At 43.0% G+C, this 18,690-nt stretch overlaps 1 protein-coding gene across 1 annotated transcript; it reads left to right on the forward strand.

Annotated features, from left to right (window-relative positions):
* Positions 1-6,205: 6,205 nt before the first annotated feature.
* LOC101477276 (uncharacterized) lies at positions 6,206-16,584 on the forward strand. Its single transcript, XM_004552001.4, has 4 exons — positions 6,206-6,318; positions 8,348-9,002; positions 9,400-9,556; positions 9,969-16,584. Exons 2-4 carry the CDS (start codon positions 8,358-8,360, stop codon positions 16,403-16,405), a joined length of 7,239 nt encoding a protein of 2,412 aa, XP_004552058.3. The 5' UTR covers positions 6,206-6,318; positions 8,348-8,357; the 3' UTR covers positions 16,406-16,584.
* Positions 16,585-18,690: the final 2,106 nt, after the last annotated feature.

An 18,690-nucleotide genomic window follows, 5' to 3' on the forward strand; every position in this document is an offset into this window, starting at 1 on the left:
GTATTGTGTTACATTAAATGCAATGTTGTCTGTTTCCTGTGTTCTGAAAGTATAGATTTAACGACTTGCACAATAAAATTATTCTGCATTAAATATAAAACATTTTAATTTCTGATCATACTAGAGTCAGTAATTATTTGAGAAGTCTTACCTGATTAATCATTATTCATCTTTTTTGTTACAGAGGTCTTATCGAGTGATCATAATTAGCTTTTTATAGCAACTCAGAAACATGCAGCGATGTACGTGTGTGTGTTTGTGTGCACACATGTCCAGGCTGCTTCTATTTACTACCTCATGACATACTGTGCTGGCCGCACCATGTTTTGTACAGCTAAAAGGAGGAATTAATAGGGATCCCTGACTGCATACATGGCATCACACTCTTTATTTAGTGCTACAAACAGCTCGGGCCATCTGGATGTGCTGGTCTGAGCAAATAGTTGATGGAAATGTGGAGCAAAGCCTTTTGAATATTGCATAATTTCTATATCTGACATCACCATTTCCTGGTTTTGTCCTGTTTCCTTGAGCATTGGGAAGATTGTAAAAATCAGATGGGGGGCTGCGGCTGTAAACATATGGAAAAGCAGAGGATTGTTGTATAGTGTATTGTTTCAAGTTTCAAACTGCAGTGATAATCATTTAGAGTTTCCTCTGGCAACTGTTATCTGCCTATTTGTTGTGTGAAAATGTCTGCTGCACGTTCAGATAAAAAAGACCACTGATCATTAAAAAGAAAATCTGTTAGCTCAGATTTATGTGTTTAGATTGACTAAACTCCACAATAAGACAGAGCATTTTAAACTAGCCTGACTGTCAGAGAGGACGAACCGATGGCACGCCTTGTTCTTTTGGAAATTCTGACTATGAGAACAAGCCTGTAATTTCTTTCAGTTCACCATTCAGCAGCTGAAATGAAAAGAGAAGTTGAGTTTCACGCTCAAGCAGAAGTACAGTGTGTGATTTAAATATGAGTTAACCAAATTCTGCTCAACAGCTGCTTATTTACAAGTATTCAGGGTGAAAGGACCCACAACAACCACAACATAGAAAAGGGAAACTGTCAATAGCAATGCAGAACAACCCAACTGTATAGAGGAAGATGGGCCTACTTAAGTTGCTTAGATTTAAAGATATACAGATGAAATAATGTTTCCAATTAGCACCCAATTTACTGCTTTCATACAAGAGCTTAAGAGAGAAAAACCTCATACAAATACAAATATTAAAATAATCCCCAAGTGAAGGCAAGAGCTGATTTCAAGAAACAATGAGTGCATGAAAAAGTATTTTGGGTCATTTTTCTCTCACACGCACACAATAGACACGATCTCGGCTGAAATTGATTGAGGCGGTAACCTGTTTGTGAACCCTGAACATCAGGAGCACTGATCTTTAACAGTCCACAGAGACAAGTCAAACAGTGGGCGACTTGGATTCACCACATCCTTTTGTTGTCAGGTTCAGAGAAAGTCAAGGCCAACTCAATAAGTCTTTATCTTGGCTTTGGTGTGTGTGTGTGGGTTAAAGTGTGTGTAAGTCATGCATAAAAGAGTAGAAATAATGACTACGTGCACATTCCTGTGTATATGCCCGCTGGTAATAATGTGCATAAGTGCACGTGTGTCTATTGTAGGCGTGCAGTACATGTGCCGCTCGCAGCGTCTGGAAACTCCATTTGAGTGGCGGTCAGGATGCCAGTGTCTCAAACAGGGAGGCCGCCTGTCTCGCCCTCTCCACTCAGCCCTGCCGCTCAGTGACTGACCCTTAATCAGAGGAAGGTTGTCCGATGCGAGCACAGACGGATAAATCACTCCTCACCCTGGGCTGCTATCTGGGTCGTGTGTAGCCAGGGTGTCCCGTCAGCGGACTGGCCCTCAGCCCGGGCCCTCCAAAGCTAATAGCCATGCGGCACTGAGCCCTTTGGTGAGGAGGACCCTGCCTGCCACTGTCCTCCGGGGAATAATAGTCCACATTCTGTGCATATCAGTGTTTATATTTCTGTTGAAAGGCTTGGATGCTGATATAGTGTAGCCTCACAATCTGGGGACACTGCAAAGACACTGTCCACTGAACATTTTCTTATCCGCCATTGTATATTGTCTTTATTTCCTTATTTAATACTTTTTCCCTTCACACTGGCTCCCTCTTTGTAATACTGGAAAGAAACTTTGTTTATATAGTTATATTTACACTCTGCTGCTCAGATGAAAGATAAAGTCTGAGCTATTTATGTGCTGAACCAGTGTACGTAAATTTCCCCATTCAAGTAATGTGCACCCACTGGACACTTCATTAGGTACAACTGTTTCATTTATGGAAATAGTCCAATAGATTAATCAGCTGATCACATGGCAGCAACTCAGTGTATTTAGGCATTTAGACATGCTTAAGACGAACTTCTGAAGTTCAAACTGAGCATCAGAATAGGGAAGAAAGATAATTTAGGTGATTTTGAATGTGAAATGGTTGTTGGTGCCAGACAGGCTGGTCTGAGTATCAGCCGAGATGTACCGGGATTTTCTCGCACCACCAGCTTCACGGTTTACAGAGAATGGGTTGAAAACCCAAAAATATCCAGTGAGCGGCAGTTCTCTGGATGAAAATGCCTTGTTGATGTCAGATTAGAGGCGAATGGTTAGACTGCTTTGAGCTCACAGGGAGGCAACAGTAACTCAGATAGCCACTTGTTACAACCAAGCATGCAGAAGGGCATCTTTGGACATGGAGCACATCAAACCTTGAAGCAGCAGAAGACCTCATCACTCCTGTCAGCTAATAACAGGAAACATTTTCTGGTCTGATCTATCTCAGTTTCTACTGCATCATGTGGATGGTCCGAATTGGGTGTAAACAGCAGGATACATCCTGCCTTTTGTCAGTGGTTTAGGCTGGTGGTGGTGATACAATGGTATGGGAGATATTTCTTGGCACACTTTGGGGTCCTTAATGCCAGCCAAGCATCATTTAAATGCCAAAGCCTACCTGAACACTGTTGCTGATCGTGTCCGTCCCTTTATCTCAACAGTGCGCCCATCCTCTGATGGGTGCTTCCAGGTTTCTTGAACATGACAGTGAGTTCACTGCAAAGATGTACCTAATATAGTGTCCAGTGAGCTATAAGGCTAATGCTAATCCAAAGAGCTAATCCCCTAGTTTAACAGTTAACAAGATAGGCTGTTGCATAGCACCAGTACACGCCCATATCAGCCTTATTAACTGTTATTGGCCTTTTGAATAATAAGATGAGGTTTACATGAGAGATAGAGATGCTTTGCATTAAGTCAGTTTTCCACTGGTCATGATTTCAAACCACACTGATGAAAAACTGGAAGATATAACAAGACAAAGATTTCTGCTTTCTTGTCACAATAAAAGGAAAGTAGAATTATGATGAACTGTAATATAAAAATGCACATTTTCAGTTAATAGAAACAACCTGTGCTTTTGATTTCTTACAGAAAAGCAGTATGTTAAAAAAAATGCGTAGTTACCGCTAAATAGGATTTTTGTTTGTTTTTATAATTAAAGGTGATGCTGTTGAAAGGAAAGAAAAAGATTCCAGCCATGAAATTATCGTGCACACCCTGCAAGCTTTTTACTGTAATTACCAAGAATGTTGGTGAGTTTGAGTACAACCTAATTGAATAATGGTGATATCAGTGAACGAGGGGGGTGCGGAGTGATTTACCGCACCGAAGAGTGTGCTTATCTCTCCCTCTGTCCTATGCAGGAAACACTGGGATGTCACCAGGCAGATTAAAAGCTTGGCACAGCTGATAGGGAGTGCTCAAAATGGACGGGGTGGGGACCTCTGACTGCTGTGCGAGGGGTTTCGGAGGGGTCGGGACGGGCGGTGGTGTGACCTTACGAGTCCTGTTTGGCACGGATTCATTCAAAATCTGGGAATTCCACTGGAAGTTGGGAGGGGGAAAATAGATATAACATCATGCGGCTTGAATGGAATTTTGAATAGTAAGCACATTTTTCTGTAAACGTCTGCCAAGCCACATTTTTTTAGTTAAACCAATCGACGCCAAGAGGAGGAAAATGGAATTCATCAACTTTGTCACACATGTTTAAAACTTCTGTAGGAATAGCGCGCCCGCATGGATGCAAGAAAAGTTAAAAGAGGTCATAGTTGCGGGTTCGGTTGCACGACTTTAATTTGGAGCGAATGTTTCTGGTTAGAGTGCAGCTGTATCATTGTTAATTGAATTTCTGACAGCTGCAGTGCCGGCAGGAGTTCCACAACTTACAAAGGCTAAACAGAGAGCATCGCATTTTATTTTAAGTCATAACACAAAGCCCAAATGTGGCTCAACATCAGAGGAAAACTATTATTATTTTCTGTGTAGCAGGGCCTGATGGAGGCTGGCAGAGGCTCTTGAATTGAGGCAATATAGGCAGACTGAAGAGAGGTGTTTGATGGAAACACGGGGAGACAGATCTGGAGGAACAGCTGCACGAGAGACGCTGGGCCAAATATAGAAAGGGGACAAGGGCCAAAACATATCCCACATTTTTTCCCATTAACAGCATAGGTTTGAATCTAACTTGGCGCCAATTAGTTGCAGTATAGGCGCACGGGCTTTAAATATAGAGCATGGCAAAGGGTGGCAATACACCCGGAACGCAGAGACAGATGTCTTCGTCATGGCAGCCTGTGATTTCACGTGAAGGAAAAACAACAGTATTCATGTCACCAGCTGGTTTGTTCTGACTGTGACGTGGAAGGTTATGTGACAAATGGAGCTTCAGAGAACTGTTGCTATTACCTGCCGCGCTCCGTTAAGTGCAGAGCTTCGGCTCAAGACTATTTTCAGTCCGATTCGTGCGTGTTTGGCGGGATCCGCACTGCTCTATCAGTGTAACCAGACTGTTTTTAACCCTCGCTCTCCGTTTCAGCCTATGCTTGTCTCTTATCTCTCTGCAGTGAAGGGCTGGAATGAGGGGCATGCAGGCTTCGGGCCTACCTGTTTACGCTGAGGGCTTCCTCCATTGTTCGCCCCCTGCTTCCTTTGAAGGATTTTTCACATTTTTGTGCTCGTTGTTGTTTTGGGAACAGGTCATGGGCTGAGATCATGGGAGCCTCCTGTGGCATTCCTGAATCCCTGTCTGGTCGGGGCTCGGCAGGAATTCTTTCCTACAGCACATATCGTGTGTTTCGTACACACCTGAGATATTTTTACAGCAGTAAAGTAAACAGTGCGACAGAGTGTCATCACTTTATCCTTTTGTACTAAGCTGAAACCCGATAACTTTTGTGTATTCCTTTGATTCCTTCACTTCAGCCCCAGGTTTACTGTGGAATTAAGTCATCCTTGCACACTAATCCCTTTCACTACAGAAATAGATTCAGTTCAGCCCATTTTTGGTAACTGTTATGCAACTCGTGATCGTTCATGGTTAAGGATATTCGTGACTGGCTAATGCCTGCAGTAATACCTTTTAACCTGATCTACAACTGGAGTCCATTACCCTTCTAAACCTAATTGTATTTCTGGAACAAACACTATTTTTGTTTAGTAAAGTCCTAAAAGTCTGCGAGTGTTTGTCATTGTACTTTTATGTGTCATGTAGTGCATTTGTTCTGCTCAGAAAGGCTCAAAACAAAGACAAAACTAACCTCTATTATAAATTATAAAGCAGTCATGAGATTTCTCAAGGAAAAAAGGTGCATGTTTACCCATTTCATTAAAAACAAGTGATCGTCTCTGTGGGTCCTGAGAATGGAGAGTCCCTTAATCCTTATTACTTAAAGAGGTCTTCAATGAGATTACAACCCTGCACAAATATTGTGGACATCAGTGGACCATCTGTTGCCACTTGTGAAGAAAACCAAACATTTTAACCTGTCTAACCTCATAATTCAACTTCAAATATGAGTACAAACACTCTGAATGTTGAAATGGTGGTGGGGAAAACCAAAGTTTTTCAGATTTTCTTCAGCCGCTTGCAAAATTTTCCCAGGTGAAGACGCACATGCATGACGTGTAATTACATTTCAACTTAAAACACATAGTTAATAAACCTGAGATCTTTCTGACTACTTCTTTAACCTGTTGTGACACCCTCACGTTTCTCTGTGACACACCTTTCTGGAGAGGATTTTCGAGCGCTGCACCTGCACCTGCAGCGCAGATTAACTCTGAGCAAAGATTAAGCAAATTAACTATGATGGAGTCTCCCGAAATACACTGTTACTGTGCAGTCAGTTGAACAGCAGTTGAACAGCAGTCACAATGTAGAGCACGGAATAACATTTCATGGATCCTCTTAAAAACATTTGGGACTTTTGTGATGCCAAAGAAGGTGAGTTCCCACTGAAATCATACAATTGTTTATTTGTTTTTACTTACTGAGCTATTGTTTAACCTATTTACTTACTCAGGTGTAGTGTGTTTATACTTGTAGTGTTTGTAACACCATAAAAATCCTAACAGATTATGTACCGATAGCATATATATACTTTGTCCATTCTGAAAATGCTTTTTTAAAAATCTATTTATAGTCTGCTCCAACTAACTTTACTATCAATAATAAATTAAATAGCTTAAATGGCACCGTAAATTTTTTAAAAAGGAAACTTAAACATTACATGTAACTGTGGCATGTTTACGTATATGCTCAAAGTAAAACTGGTAAGAGGGAATTTATTGTGAAATATTTCTGTCACTTATGCGCCGCTAAGCCAGGTAATCAGAAGCAGACGCCACGCAACTGGCTGGTTTCCCAAAAGTTAGATCATGTTACCTGATGGCAGCAGTTGAGCAAAGTAAACAACATATGCTCAGAAGACGTCATTCAGCTGTTTGCCTCGAACATGGTGTTAAGTTGTTTGTGTCGTTGCAAAAATCCCACGAGGTACAGTCATCTTTAATACAAATTCATGAAGCAGCTTTATAAAATACACCCTGAATGCAGGATAGCTGTATTTAAGATTCAGAGAAGAAAAAGGTCAAGTAGGTGTTCGCAAAGTACGAGAAAACCTGTCTAAATGGACAAAAAGCATTTGATTGTCAACGAACAATAGCTCCCAAAATTAGAGGAAGAATAATTATTAATATACTTAAATGTTAATTTAATGTACATCTGATATAAATAACTGGAAATGGTTAATTCAATGAAAAGAAAAAAAGACATATGAAGTTGATTCACAAAGAAGACCGAGTGTTGTTTGTTTGCGCGAAGATGCTTTTGACACATCAGCAGGAAACTACAGTGGGGCCTCACTCCCAGTGTCTCACATTTAGATGTGTGTTCAGGACGTATTGGAGTCATGGGTACTTAATGGTGTCATTTTTTAATGTGCAGGGTTAACTTTGTAATTGATTGTATATTAACTCTGACTGCAAACAGTCACACAGGCCTAGAGACCAGTTGGAGACCATCTGGTAACCTCCGGTCAGGAGGAGAAAATGTGTATTCACCAAATGGTTGTGAGTTGTAGACAGAGTTCATGGCAGTAAGTGGGAAATCAATTCAGGAAACCCTTTTTTCACATAGGCTTAGAGAACACTCGGTGTCCCTCCAGTAATCACTGGCTACGAGGGAAAACCAGTTGGCAAGTGGTTGCTGGGTGTCATGAAACTGGTTGCAAAGAGTTATAATCTGATTAGCTCAGAGACTAAGAGCGTTTGCAGACAAGTCAGTGTCTTCCATTCAAACTGCCAGCAACTGGGACAATTTTTCACCAACCACTCACTAAATACATATTTTTGTCTAGCACCGTAGATTGTCAGGGGGTCAATGTGGGTCTTGAGGTCTGTGTGACTGAGGTCTAACTTAACCAAGTAGTTCTGGTCCCAAAACCTAAAGAAACAGCAAGCACAAAAAAAAGAAACCAACAAAACAAGTGAAAATTAATTAAATGCAAAAACAAAGACCAGCATCCTGTTGGCTGGCAGTTATATCCCCGCAGCCAATCCTGCTTTCATATATCGACATTGTTGCTGTATGACTATGGCAAGTGTGTCACAGCACCAGCAAAATGAATACCTTATGTCTATCTCAGAAACAGCAGCAGTGCAGTGTTTGACACCACAGAAACCACTTTAAAGAGTCCAATGGATGTTCAACATACATGGACTTTATATAGAAACTCTGAGCGGGGAGAGCCAAGGGAAGAATTCCAGTCACACTCTGCCAACATCAAAATCTAAGGTGTTTCATATTTTCATATTTCATGTGTAGTAAATTTGGGCTGCTTCTGAGCAATAACTCAACACTAGAGGAGCTTTTTGTACCAAAAGGCAACAATCAAAACCAGTCAAACACAACAGTAAAGGAAAATCCGTTGTTCTTGCTGAACTTCTGTTCCTCTCTTTCTCTCCTCTCACAGCCAATCAGCGATGATGAATGAGGCAGGACTTCGGAACGCCCTCCCTGACCAGTCATCGGGGAGTGGGCAAACTTTTGCCACCTCACGCCACCCAAGCGTCATTGACCCTGTCTTATCAAAGAGGGTCTGTTTCTACAAGAGCGGAGATCCTCAGTTCAATGGTTTGCGCCTTGTCATCAACAACCGCACCTTTAAGACCTTTGATGCACTCTTGGACAGTCTCTCCAAGAAGGTGCCCCTGCCGTTTGGGGTGAGGAACATCACCACTCCTCGGGGGATTCATGCAGTCAAATCTTTGGATGAACTTAAGGATGGGAAATCCTACATTTGCTCCGATAGCCGTAAGGTAAAGCCCATCAATCTGGCACTGGCCAGGAAGAAGCTGCCACCCTGGTACCACGCCAGACCGGTTAGCTCTCACCGTCGGACTATTCAGCAGGGTCGGTTTTTCCCAGGCCAGAGCATCCACAAACAGGAGCCAGTGCTTATTCGCACACCCAAGAGCCTACTGGTTTTCCGCAATGGGGACCCCTCTGTAAAACACACTGTGGTGCTTCACAAGAAGACTTCTCCAAGTTACGAGGCTATCCTGGAATATATCTCAGAGCTCATGCAGTTCCATGTGGTGAAATTACACACTCCTGATGGCAGACGTGTGAGTGTTCTCCTCTGTCAGTGCAACACATAGAAAAAGGATTTAAGAATTAATGAATATTCACAAAACATTTCCTCTAATTGGAAACAAATTAGTATCATTGTTGAATAGATTACACTTCCCATAAGAGACTGATTTAACCTTGGCATAAAATACCTGTCGCATGAGGAGAGAAAGTGTTAAGCTTCTTTGGCCACTCACCCTAATACCCAGAAAGGCCTTCTGGGATACTGCACTGTAAGGCTTTAGGTCAAGGAGCTAATACAATCAGAACCTGAGGGTGATTCACAAATAATAATTAGAAAATAATACTTTTTTCTAGTTATGCATGCAATTTGTGTTATTAAAATCAAGATTATTTGAAAGGACTAACTTCTTTATCTCTTGTCTGCTGCAGGTTGACGGTGTTCCAGGCTTGATATTGTGCTCTGGAACTGTGGTAGCTGTGGGCAGGGAGCCATTCAGGCCTGCAAACTACAGTGCACAGAAATCTCCATCTCCAACATGGCGGCGTACCAAGCAAATGAGTCTCAAGAGGCAAAAGGCTTTGAATCGTAAGTTTATATTCCAATAAACATTTTTTAATTAATTTTTTAAAGGTTTTTAAGACTAAATTATCGTATTTACATGAGGAGAATACATTGCAGGCACGATTCGAAGAGTAGCATCAGTTCAGCAGACCTCTTTTCATATGACATAATCAGTGCGTCTGGAGTAATCTACCTGGCCTCATGGGATAAAGTTTGGAGAAGTGCTGAGGCAACGCTATGTACATAATACTGTAGATGACCTACATACACAGTCACTGGGTTGGCTGGCTAGTCTGCTTGATGAGCAGCACTCATATCATCTTTCTAATTTTCCTTTTGCTCTTTCTCTTCTCCCTTCATGCTTCTCGGGTGTCCTCTCGTCTTCAATCCTTGGATATTTCGACTCTTTTTTTTTTTTGCCTGACTCCTTGAAAAGGTAAAAAGAAGTCAAGGAATTTTTCCTCGTCATCTGAGAGGTACATCGTTCATCAGATCCACAACACCATCGCAGAGAGTTCCTGTGATATACGCAGCAACCCCACAAACTCTGTTGAGTTGGAGTCAAATCGCATCCTGGAGTCTGTAGCAGAGACAGATGGCAATGAAGCTGAAGGGCAGGACTACATGCTGCCCAGCGACGACAATATTGAGAAGTCCTTCCAGGTGAATCAGGACGGCAGCATGACGGTGGAGATGAAGGTGAGGTTGACAATTAAGGAAGAGGAAGCCATCCACTGGACCACCACCCTGACACGCTCAAGCGTGACCAGCCAGCATAATGCGAGCTCTTTACCGGAGACTGAGGCAGAGCTGGACATCTGCTCGCCTAAATCAAACTCACTGGATTTACAGAGTCTTGCTGCCACTGTCGACACCAAGTGGAACAAGGACAAAACTCAAGACAACAATGACGATGATCCACCATCGCTCGGTAATGGAGCTTTAAGTGAGAGCGGTAAGGAAGAGGAGATCGTCAAAAACCACTCAGATGCATTGTCCTCTGGGAGAGCTCCAACACCAGGATACAAGAAAATTAGCAAAAAGCAAGCCTCTGTGGAGAGTATCATATCAGTTACAGAAGATGGGATTCAGCAAGGAACTATTGGCTCTTATTCCTACAGTGAGCAGACAGGAAATGGAACAATGACAGAGCAGTATTGCATGGCCAAGCAGAGCAGCACTAGACCGGTGCCCAAACCAAGAAGACTCAGCTCTGTTGATGTCAACAGTAAAAATGTTTCTGGATTTAAATCTGCAGAAATGAGTGAGATCGTGCAGAGTGAATCCAGCGGAGAGGAGGTGACTGAGACAGTCATGCACATATATGAACAGCAAACATGCCAGGACAATTTCCTTGCAAATGTTTGTGCACACACTACTACGACTGTTGGAAGGCCACCTACTTCAGAAACAGGGCAGATGTCATCGAATAATAAATTTGAATCAGAACTCTGCAGACCGTCAACTGCATCCGAGTCCATTAGTATCTGGAAGAGTGAAAGTATGTCAGTAAAGTTGCAGCACAATGGTGGAGGAAAAAATAGACAGCAGCAGTTCCAAAATCCCAGAAAAATCCAAACAAAGACCCATCAAAAAGGCGCCAGCATGGATAAGAGGGCATCCTCAAAGCCCAAGGTGGTTCGGAGGCTCGCAACACCACGAAAAAGACTAAAACAGAATACTGCAGAGGCAACGGAAGCACATAAAAAAGTAAAAGCTTTCTCCAGTGCCGGATACATTAGGAGGATTTATGGAAACAAAATGAAGTCATCGAAAAACCTTAAAAAGAGACCAGCACAAAACAGGGACAGAGGTGTTACAGCAAAGAGCTCAGAAGTGTCAGATGAGACAACAAGAAGCACAGACAAAGATTCAAATGTGCAATCAGTATTAAAAAAATCCATAGAGAGAGTTTCTTTTGATACAAGCCAGATGAATGTTTCTCCCAATGAAGTCAGCCAGATACGGGGAATACTAACACGGCAGACATCGATGCATGTGGAGAAAAGGAGCGAAAACGAGCCCGATGATATTAATGGAAGCGTGTTGCCTGCTTTTAACACCTCCAGCGCTGTTACAAATGAATATGTAGAAAGCTGGCTGCAGAAAGCCCACCTCAACCACCCGTCTCACCTGCATGAGGAACGTCAAAAACTGGAAGCAGAAAATGGCAAGTATAAAGAGCCTAAAAATAAGCATGACCTGATCGATGTGGCAGAAGATGTAAAGTGTTCGGAAATACAAATGTGTCAAACTTCAGAACCTCCACCAGAGAGTTCACTGGCAACATCTGTCAAACTTAGAGTCCAGTCTTTTGAAAACAAATCGAGTCCACCCGTCGAGAAAGCTACAGCCAGGCAGCAACTTCATCATTCTCCAAGCACAAAAAACACAGGAAACCAGAAGAACGAATCCCAAAAAGAAGAAATAAACCATCCTGTGCCACCAAGTGATAAGATCTCAACAGAAACACTGTTAGACAGTGAAGTGGAAAATAAATCAAGCTCAGTCCGGATCTCGTTCCAAAAAGCAACGCCACTTAATACGCTTTCAATGGAGCTACCACCGCCACCTCCTCCTGCTGAAAGCACAGAGCTATCAAACACTGAATACTGCACGGAAGATGCGTTATTAGTGAACAGCAGCCCATTATACAGGCTCTCATCAGTGAGCAGTGAAGGGACAGATAATAATCCATTACCCATCAGTCCTACGTCATTTAAAGATGACACAACAGCATTGCTCTCAAGAACACCCTCTATTAAAAGGGCCCCTTTGGTCAGTAATCTGTCTCTTGAAAGGAAAATGTCAGTGAGAAAGGCTTCTGTTGATAAATATGCTTTAAGCAGTGAGGCCACTCCAGAGAAGACCACATCATTTACTGAGAACAACACTGTGGGAGGTGATGGCATCTGTTCAACACCATCGGAGCGATCAATCGAAGCCCAACTAGAATCGGCACACTGGTCAGGTCTGACGAGCTGCCCGTCGTGTGGTAATTCTGTGTCCCCATCTAGTTTAACATCTGATGAGAGGCTGTCATCGCCCAGTATCTCATCAAATGATGCATCAGTGCCAAGTAATACCCCATTTAAAGTGAGAGAAATGAGTAAAGAAACTCAAAAAGAGACATCAACACCTAAGATCCTGGTGAAAAAAGCAAAAGCAAAAACCAGCCCATCTCCAGAGAGGAAGTTCGAAAACCGCCCCGTGGATAAAACTCTGTCTCCAAACATCAGACCACAAAAACATGCAGCTTCAGATGGCAGCCCCTCCACTGAGAGAAAGCAGACTAATAAACCAAAACTGCAAAAGAGACTCTCTCCATATTCCCAGTCTCTGGACATGGCGTCGCCGCCTGTCAAACACAAGTCAGGTAGAAAGTTGCTCTCCAAAGATCTCTCCTCTGACAACCCATCAGAGCAAACAACTATAAGACAAACGACAACATCAATCCTAAGAAAAAATCACCAAACACCACAGTCACTAAATTCAAAAGCCGAGCTGGATAAAATGCTGACCTCTGTCACTTTCATGCCACTGGAAGCGGACCAGTGTATTGAAAAGAACGAGACAGAAGGTGAAGCAGCAGATCAAGAGAACCCTGTGACAAACATGCAAATAATAAAGCCATCAAACACTGCAAAGCAGCCAAGCATGAAACCAGTCCTTGAAAAGATTTGCTACTCAATCAAGTCAATAAGACAGATGACTCAAAACAAACGTCCATCCTGTCTGGAAAAGTCCAACAGCTTGCCAGACTTCTCCTCCCACGTAGCGTCTACGTTTGGCTCCTCATCTAAAGCTCTCCTCGCTTTCTTGGCTGTCATGACCCTCCAGGAAGGGCTTACAAACTTGAATAGGAATGAGCTGAACGCAAACAGCGTCAGCTGTGCGGAGGCTTTAAAAATGATCGATTCGCTCAGAGAAATTGCCGGAATCGAGGATTCCCACAGATTACAGACGAGTTTGTCAAATTTGCAAAAAACGGCCTCAAAGCAGCTCCTGCAGAGCTGGAAGGGCTTTCAGGAACTCAGTGACAAATGCAAAAGCCGCAGCTCAACGCCAAATGGTTCAGAGGCAGAACTCCTAACTGGAGAGAACCCCGAACAAGAGCGTGTCGCTGAAGAAAACATTATTGACGAGATCATGGATAACCTCGATGTACCGGAGAAGCTGAAGGAGGAACTGGCTTCTCTTTCATTAAGTCCAAAAAGTGAATCTGACATTACAGAGTCGTCACCTAAAGATAGCAGTAAAGAAATTGCTGATCATTTCTTCAAAGAGAAAGCCGCCACTGTTTTGGATTCCACACCAGATGATAAAGTGGATGTGGATGTAAGGTCCATCATTAAGCAAACACAACAATCTGGAGCAGACAAATCTCACCTGATGGCAGAGGAAGCAAAGGACAAACCGACAATCCCAACCACTAAAGACAATGATCCACCAGCTAACCCTACTGTTACTGAAGAAAAGTGGCTTCACAGTAAAGCATCGATGCTACAAGAGAACAAGGAGGACTTGCAGTCATGTCAGGACACATCAAGGGAGAATATCATCAAAGTAGAAGTCGGGAGTAAGAAAAATTTCAAGAAGGACTCAGGTGCAGATGATGAAGGGCAGAAAAAGAACTCAAGTGCCAGTAAAGAATTAGCAGAAAGAGGGAGTTGTAAGCAAAGTGTGATCAGTTCAGATGCAGGTGAGCTGAAGAGCTCAGGGGACGAGTCGGAAACTTCATGTGAGGAGATCAAACACGAGAGTATCGAGGGTGAAGACCTGTCCAAACCTGAAAGTCCCTCTGAAGAGGAAGATAGCAAGCTACCAAGCCCCAGCCAATACGTGGAACTAAATGTAAGAGAGGAGAAAAGCATAACCAGCCAAGACAGAGAAAATCGGACAAAGGTCACATGTACCGAGATGAGCAAAGGTGACTCGTCTGCCCCTGTGTGTCAGCCCAGCTCTGAGAAGGAACACCCGAGCCAAACATACAGCATGGGACTGACGGATGAAAGCACCGGAAACTCAGACATGGATGAGCCATCTTCAGAGGAAGAGCAGCCAGAGGTTGATAGCAAGAAGCTGCAAGTTATTGTTGAAGAAAGCACTGAGGAAGAGCAGGAGGACATGGAGGCGAAACAGCTTTGTGACCTTCCAGATGATCGCGAGCAAAAGAAAAGAGCTTCATCGTCTTTAACAGCTTTGATTGAAGAGCCAAATGAAGACAAGGTTAGCTCAGAAGATGAGGACCCTTACATTGAGGAGACATATATTTATGACAGGACAAACAGTGAGAGCACGCATAGCAATTTAATAGAAAATCAGACTTTAGAAAAAGAGAGTTGTGGGTTTAATGCAGACGATGATAGCGGGAACGATCACAACAGCTTTGAAGAGCACGCAGATGAAGAGGAGCCGAAGGTCCAAGAGGAAAAAATCACCAGCTCAATTGAAGAGTTAAGTTACTATGAAAAAGAGTCCAGCTCAGAGGAGGAAAAAGCTCATGTGGACAGATATAAAGGAGAAACTGTAACCGACCAAGCAGCTCCTGCACTGGCAACACAGTCTGAAGGCACTACCTCTGAAAAGTCTGTGGAGAAGGTCCAGTCTGAAGAAATGATTTCCCAGTCAGTTGCAGAGAGAGTAATTCTTCTAGAAAAGCGAGTTGCTGATGCAGAGAAAAGAAAAAGCACAACAAAAAGTTCTGCAGTCAGATTTTACTCGCAAAAAGAGGCCCCTCAGGACTCAGGCGACGAGGATTCACCCTGTGAATCACCCACATCTCAGGTGACTCTCTGCACCCGATCAGCTCCCCAGTCGTCATTATCCTTCAGCTACGACTCCAGTGGCGTTATAACCACCGAGCCCGAAGGCAGCAGGGTCAGATCCATCAGGGAGATGTTCTTAGCCAGGAGCGCCACCAACATCCAGCAAACTCGTTTCCCAATTCCTCACACATCAGAGCTGGCTGAGCTAAGAGCCGAGACCTCCGTCAGTGGTGGATATCAATCTCAGACTTCAAGCGAACTGTCGAGTGGGGAAGATGATTCGGCGCGGAAATCCATCACTAAAGGCTTCGTGAGGAGGACAATCGAAAGGCTTTACGGCAAGAAGGATGCTAATACTGCTGAGGAAGCAAGTGAAAGGCCCCCATCTGAGCCAAAGCAGGAGAAAAATGGACAGTCGGGCATCCTCGCTTCCTTCCACACAGCCCGATCCAAAGCAATGTCTGAGGTCTCATACTTCTACTCCACAAATGCCCTCGACACCTTAAGCGAAGCGACGAGATGCATCGCTTTTAATGCACAGGTCGGGCCCGGCGACAGCATTCCCATTGATAACGGACGCTGGCTGCTTAGAGACAACACCCTCATCCGAAAGTCTGTTTCAGATCCAATTGGAATCAACAAATCTTTTACAAACACTCCTGAAGGCAAAGGAGCGTTTGAGGACACAGAGGAGAAAAGTCCCTATTCTCTGTTCGCCACAAAACCTGAACCAGAAGAAGACAAGACCAAACTGCTTTCCGGGAAGTGCACCTACTTTTCTTTGCCCCACGGCAGCGAGTCGGACATATATCAGGACGAGCTGAGCACGGTGAGCAAAAGCAGCGCATATGACGACAGCATCACAGAGGAAAAGGACAGCTCAGAAGACACCAAGACGTGGGCCGAGAGGAACGGCATGCTGCCTGCTGACTTTAAGATGATGGACAACAAAGTGCACCCAATGATGGAGCCTCAACCTGAAGGCGAAGTTGTAGTGGTGGTGCAGCCTGGAAAAGCTCAGGGTGTCGTTAATAGAAGGCTCCCGGAGCAGGACGTATTAGATGTACTGTACAATTTTTGTGGACAGCATTGTCCTTTACTGTAAAAGGGGCAGCTTTTTTTCACATAATCACAGAATATGGACGAAACAAGTGTTCATTATTAGGCCACAGTGAGAAATATTTTCTTTGGTGCCTACTTTTTTGCTGTTGCCATAGCTTTGGCATAATACACTATCATATGTCAAGTCTTTTGAGCCAATGCCAAGTGTGTAACAATGCGTCACAGATGCACAAGCTAGCGGATTAACCCTTTTCAACCCTTGCATTTGCCCGTGTGTAACAAGACCTTGTGCTTCGACTTGTCTTTTTATATTGCTTGTTCAGTACACAGAAAAAACAGTTTGATACATCAAGTGTATATTTGCCATTTTACACTCCAGAGCAGCTCTTCTCACCCTATAGGTTGCCTGTCAAAACAAGCACTCAGAGCATTACTGTAATCTCGTTTTAAAACTCTAAACACTTTAAGTCCCAAGCAGATGTCAGGCAACCCCGCAGAGTGAACAGGTCAGTTTGTGGCCTGGAACTCAAATTCTGTACTATACATATTGTATCAGTTGACTACAGTGTAAATAGGACCTTTCCTGGTTTTCGCTTAGTATCCATAGCTTAATGCATATTTGCAATAACCTGGTTTCTATCATTAGGACAAACTGTGTTATGGTTTACGATGTGGCAGCTGTGATGTTTCTGTCTTTTAAAATTGACATTTAAGAATTAAAAGTATGTGTTTCCAAATGTTCGTCTTCTATTTTTCACTTCTTTTACACTAAACTCAGTCCAGATTATTTTTATAGATCCTGGGTGATTAATGTCTTGGAGATTAGCCTTTTTTGGTGAGTAAAAGTGTAAAGGCCGAGGTGGGCGTCGTGTTACAGACACCTCAAGAAGCTCAGCTCGCTTGTTTTCTCTTGCTGATTAGCATCAGCAGATTTCTGAAGAGGAGCGGAGACCTCTGTTTTCTCACTCTGTTTGAGGAAGCATTTGTGTTGTTCTAAGGCTGTTTTGTTTCTCAGAAGTTGCCATCGAGCTGGCCCGTGTTGTGACAGGAGCGTCTAGGAATGCGCTAAGAGGGGAGTGTTTACACGTGCAACTACAAAGAGAAAACACAGCAGCCAGACATTTCCCACAATTTGAGACGATTTAAGACTATCTTTTCTGCTGAAGTTGATTTTTACATCAAAGCAAAGAAGGGTAAAAATCCTTCGACTATCACCGAACACAGATGCACCAGGACGATGATCACTAGATGGCATTACTCATAAAAAAAAACAGGGTCACGGGCAATTAAAGCAGACCTAGTATGCTGATTTACAGCTACGTATATTTATTTTCAATCTTAGTATAGTAGCTTTGCATGATTCACTATTGAAAATAATCCTTGTTTATCTTATACTAAGCTCAGATCACGGTCTGTACCTCCTTAAACTTTATGTTTGAACAGCAAGTGGGTGGGGCTTCTGTGCCTGAGATGACCACATTAGGGACATCCACACTCGCTGACATCGCTGAGAGTCGAGTCAGAAAAAAACGGTCTAAAACTGAGTGATTACGACATTAAGCCTAAACTGTTGGTTCAAAGCGAGTATTTGCACATACAATCAATCAACTTGAACATGCTGTTCAACTGTTTGTTAAGCTAAATGTCTGTTAGAGGTCAGAGGAGAATGGCCAGACTGCTCTGAGCTGACAGGAAGGAAACAATAACTCAAACACTTATTACAAGCAAGTTATGCAGAAGAGCATCTCAGAAGGACTGCAGCGGCAGAAGACCACACTCTGGAAACTGACTATACAAACAGTCTAACCAAAATCAGAAAAAGGGTTTCTGGTCTTAGGAGTTTTCATTAGGATCAGAATTTGACATAAAAATAAAAGCATGGATCCACCCCGCCTTCCAGTAACATTTCAGGCTGCTGATGGTGTGAGGATGTGGGACTTTTAATAGCAACTGGGCATCACCGAATCACCACAGAATTGCTGCTGACCATGTCCATTTGACCACAGTGTTCCCATCTTCTCATGGCTGCTTCCATGTCACAAAATTCAAATGATCACAAACATATTTCTTGAACATGACTCTTAATCAAGAGCTTGCTGAATTAAAATGGACCAAAATCTCTGAGGAATGTCGTTGATTCTAAGCCACAAAGAATTGAGGCAAAAGACTGGTAAGATGTACCCAATAAAATGGCCAGCGAGTGTATACTGACCTCGTTATTTGAAACTCTTTTAATATCAGAAGCCATGACTATAACAGCATTTACATGACAGAAAATTAGGAAAAATCCATACAAGGTCAAAAGCAGCTAATCAGAAACACCAAAAA

The sequence above is a fragment of the Maylandia zebra genome, linkage group LG9 (genome assembly GCF_041146795.1).
Source record: "Maylandia zebra isolate NMK-2024a linkage group LG9, Mzebra_GT3a, whole genome shotgun sequence".
Classification (NCBI taxonomy): Eukaryota; Metazoa; Chordata; class Actinopteri; order Cichliformes; family Cichlidae; genus Maylandia; species Maylandia zebra.

Coding starts and splice junctions, on each gene's coding strand:
- LOC101477276 (XM_004552001.4), top strand. CDS start 8,358: ATGATGAATGAGGCAGGACTTCGGAACGCCCTCCCTGACCAGTCATCG. Junction 9,003..9,399: donor ACACTCCTGATGGCAGACGT/GTGAGTGTTCTC, acceptor TGTCTGCTGCAG/GTTGACGGTGTTCCAGGCTT. Junction 9,557..9,968: donor GAGGCAAAAGGCTTTGAATC/GTAAGTTTATAT, acceptor CTCCTTGAAAAG/GTAAAAAGAAGTCAAGGAAT.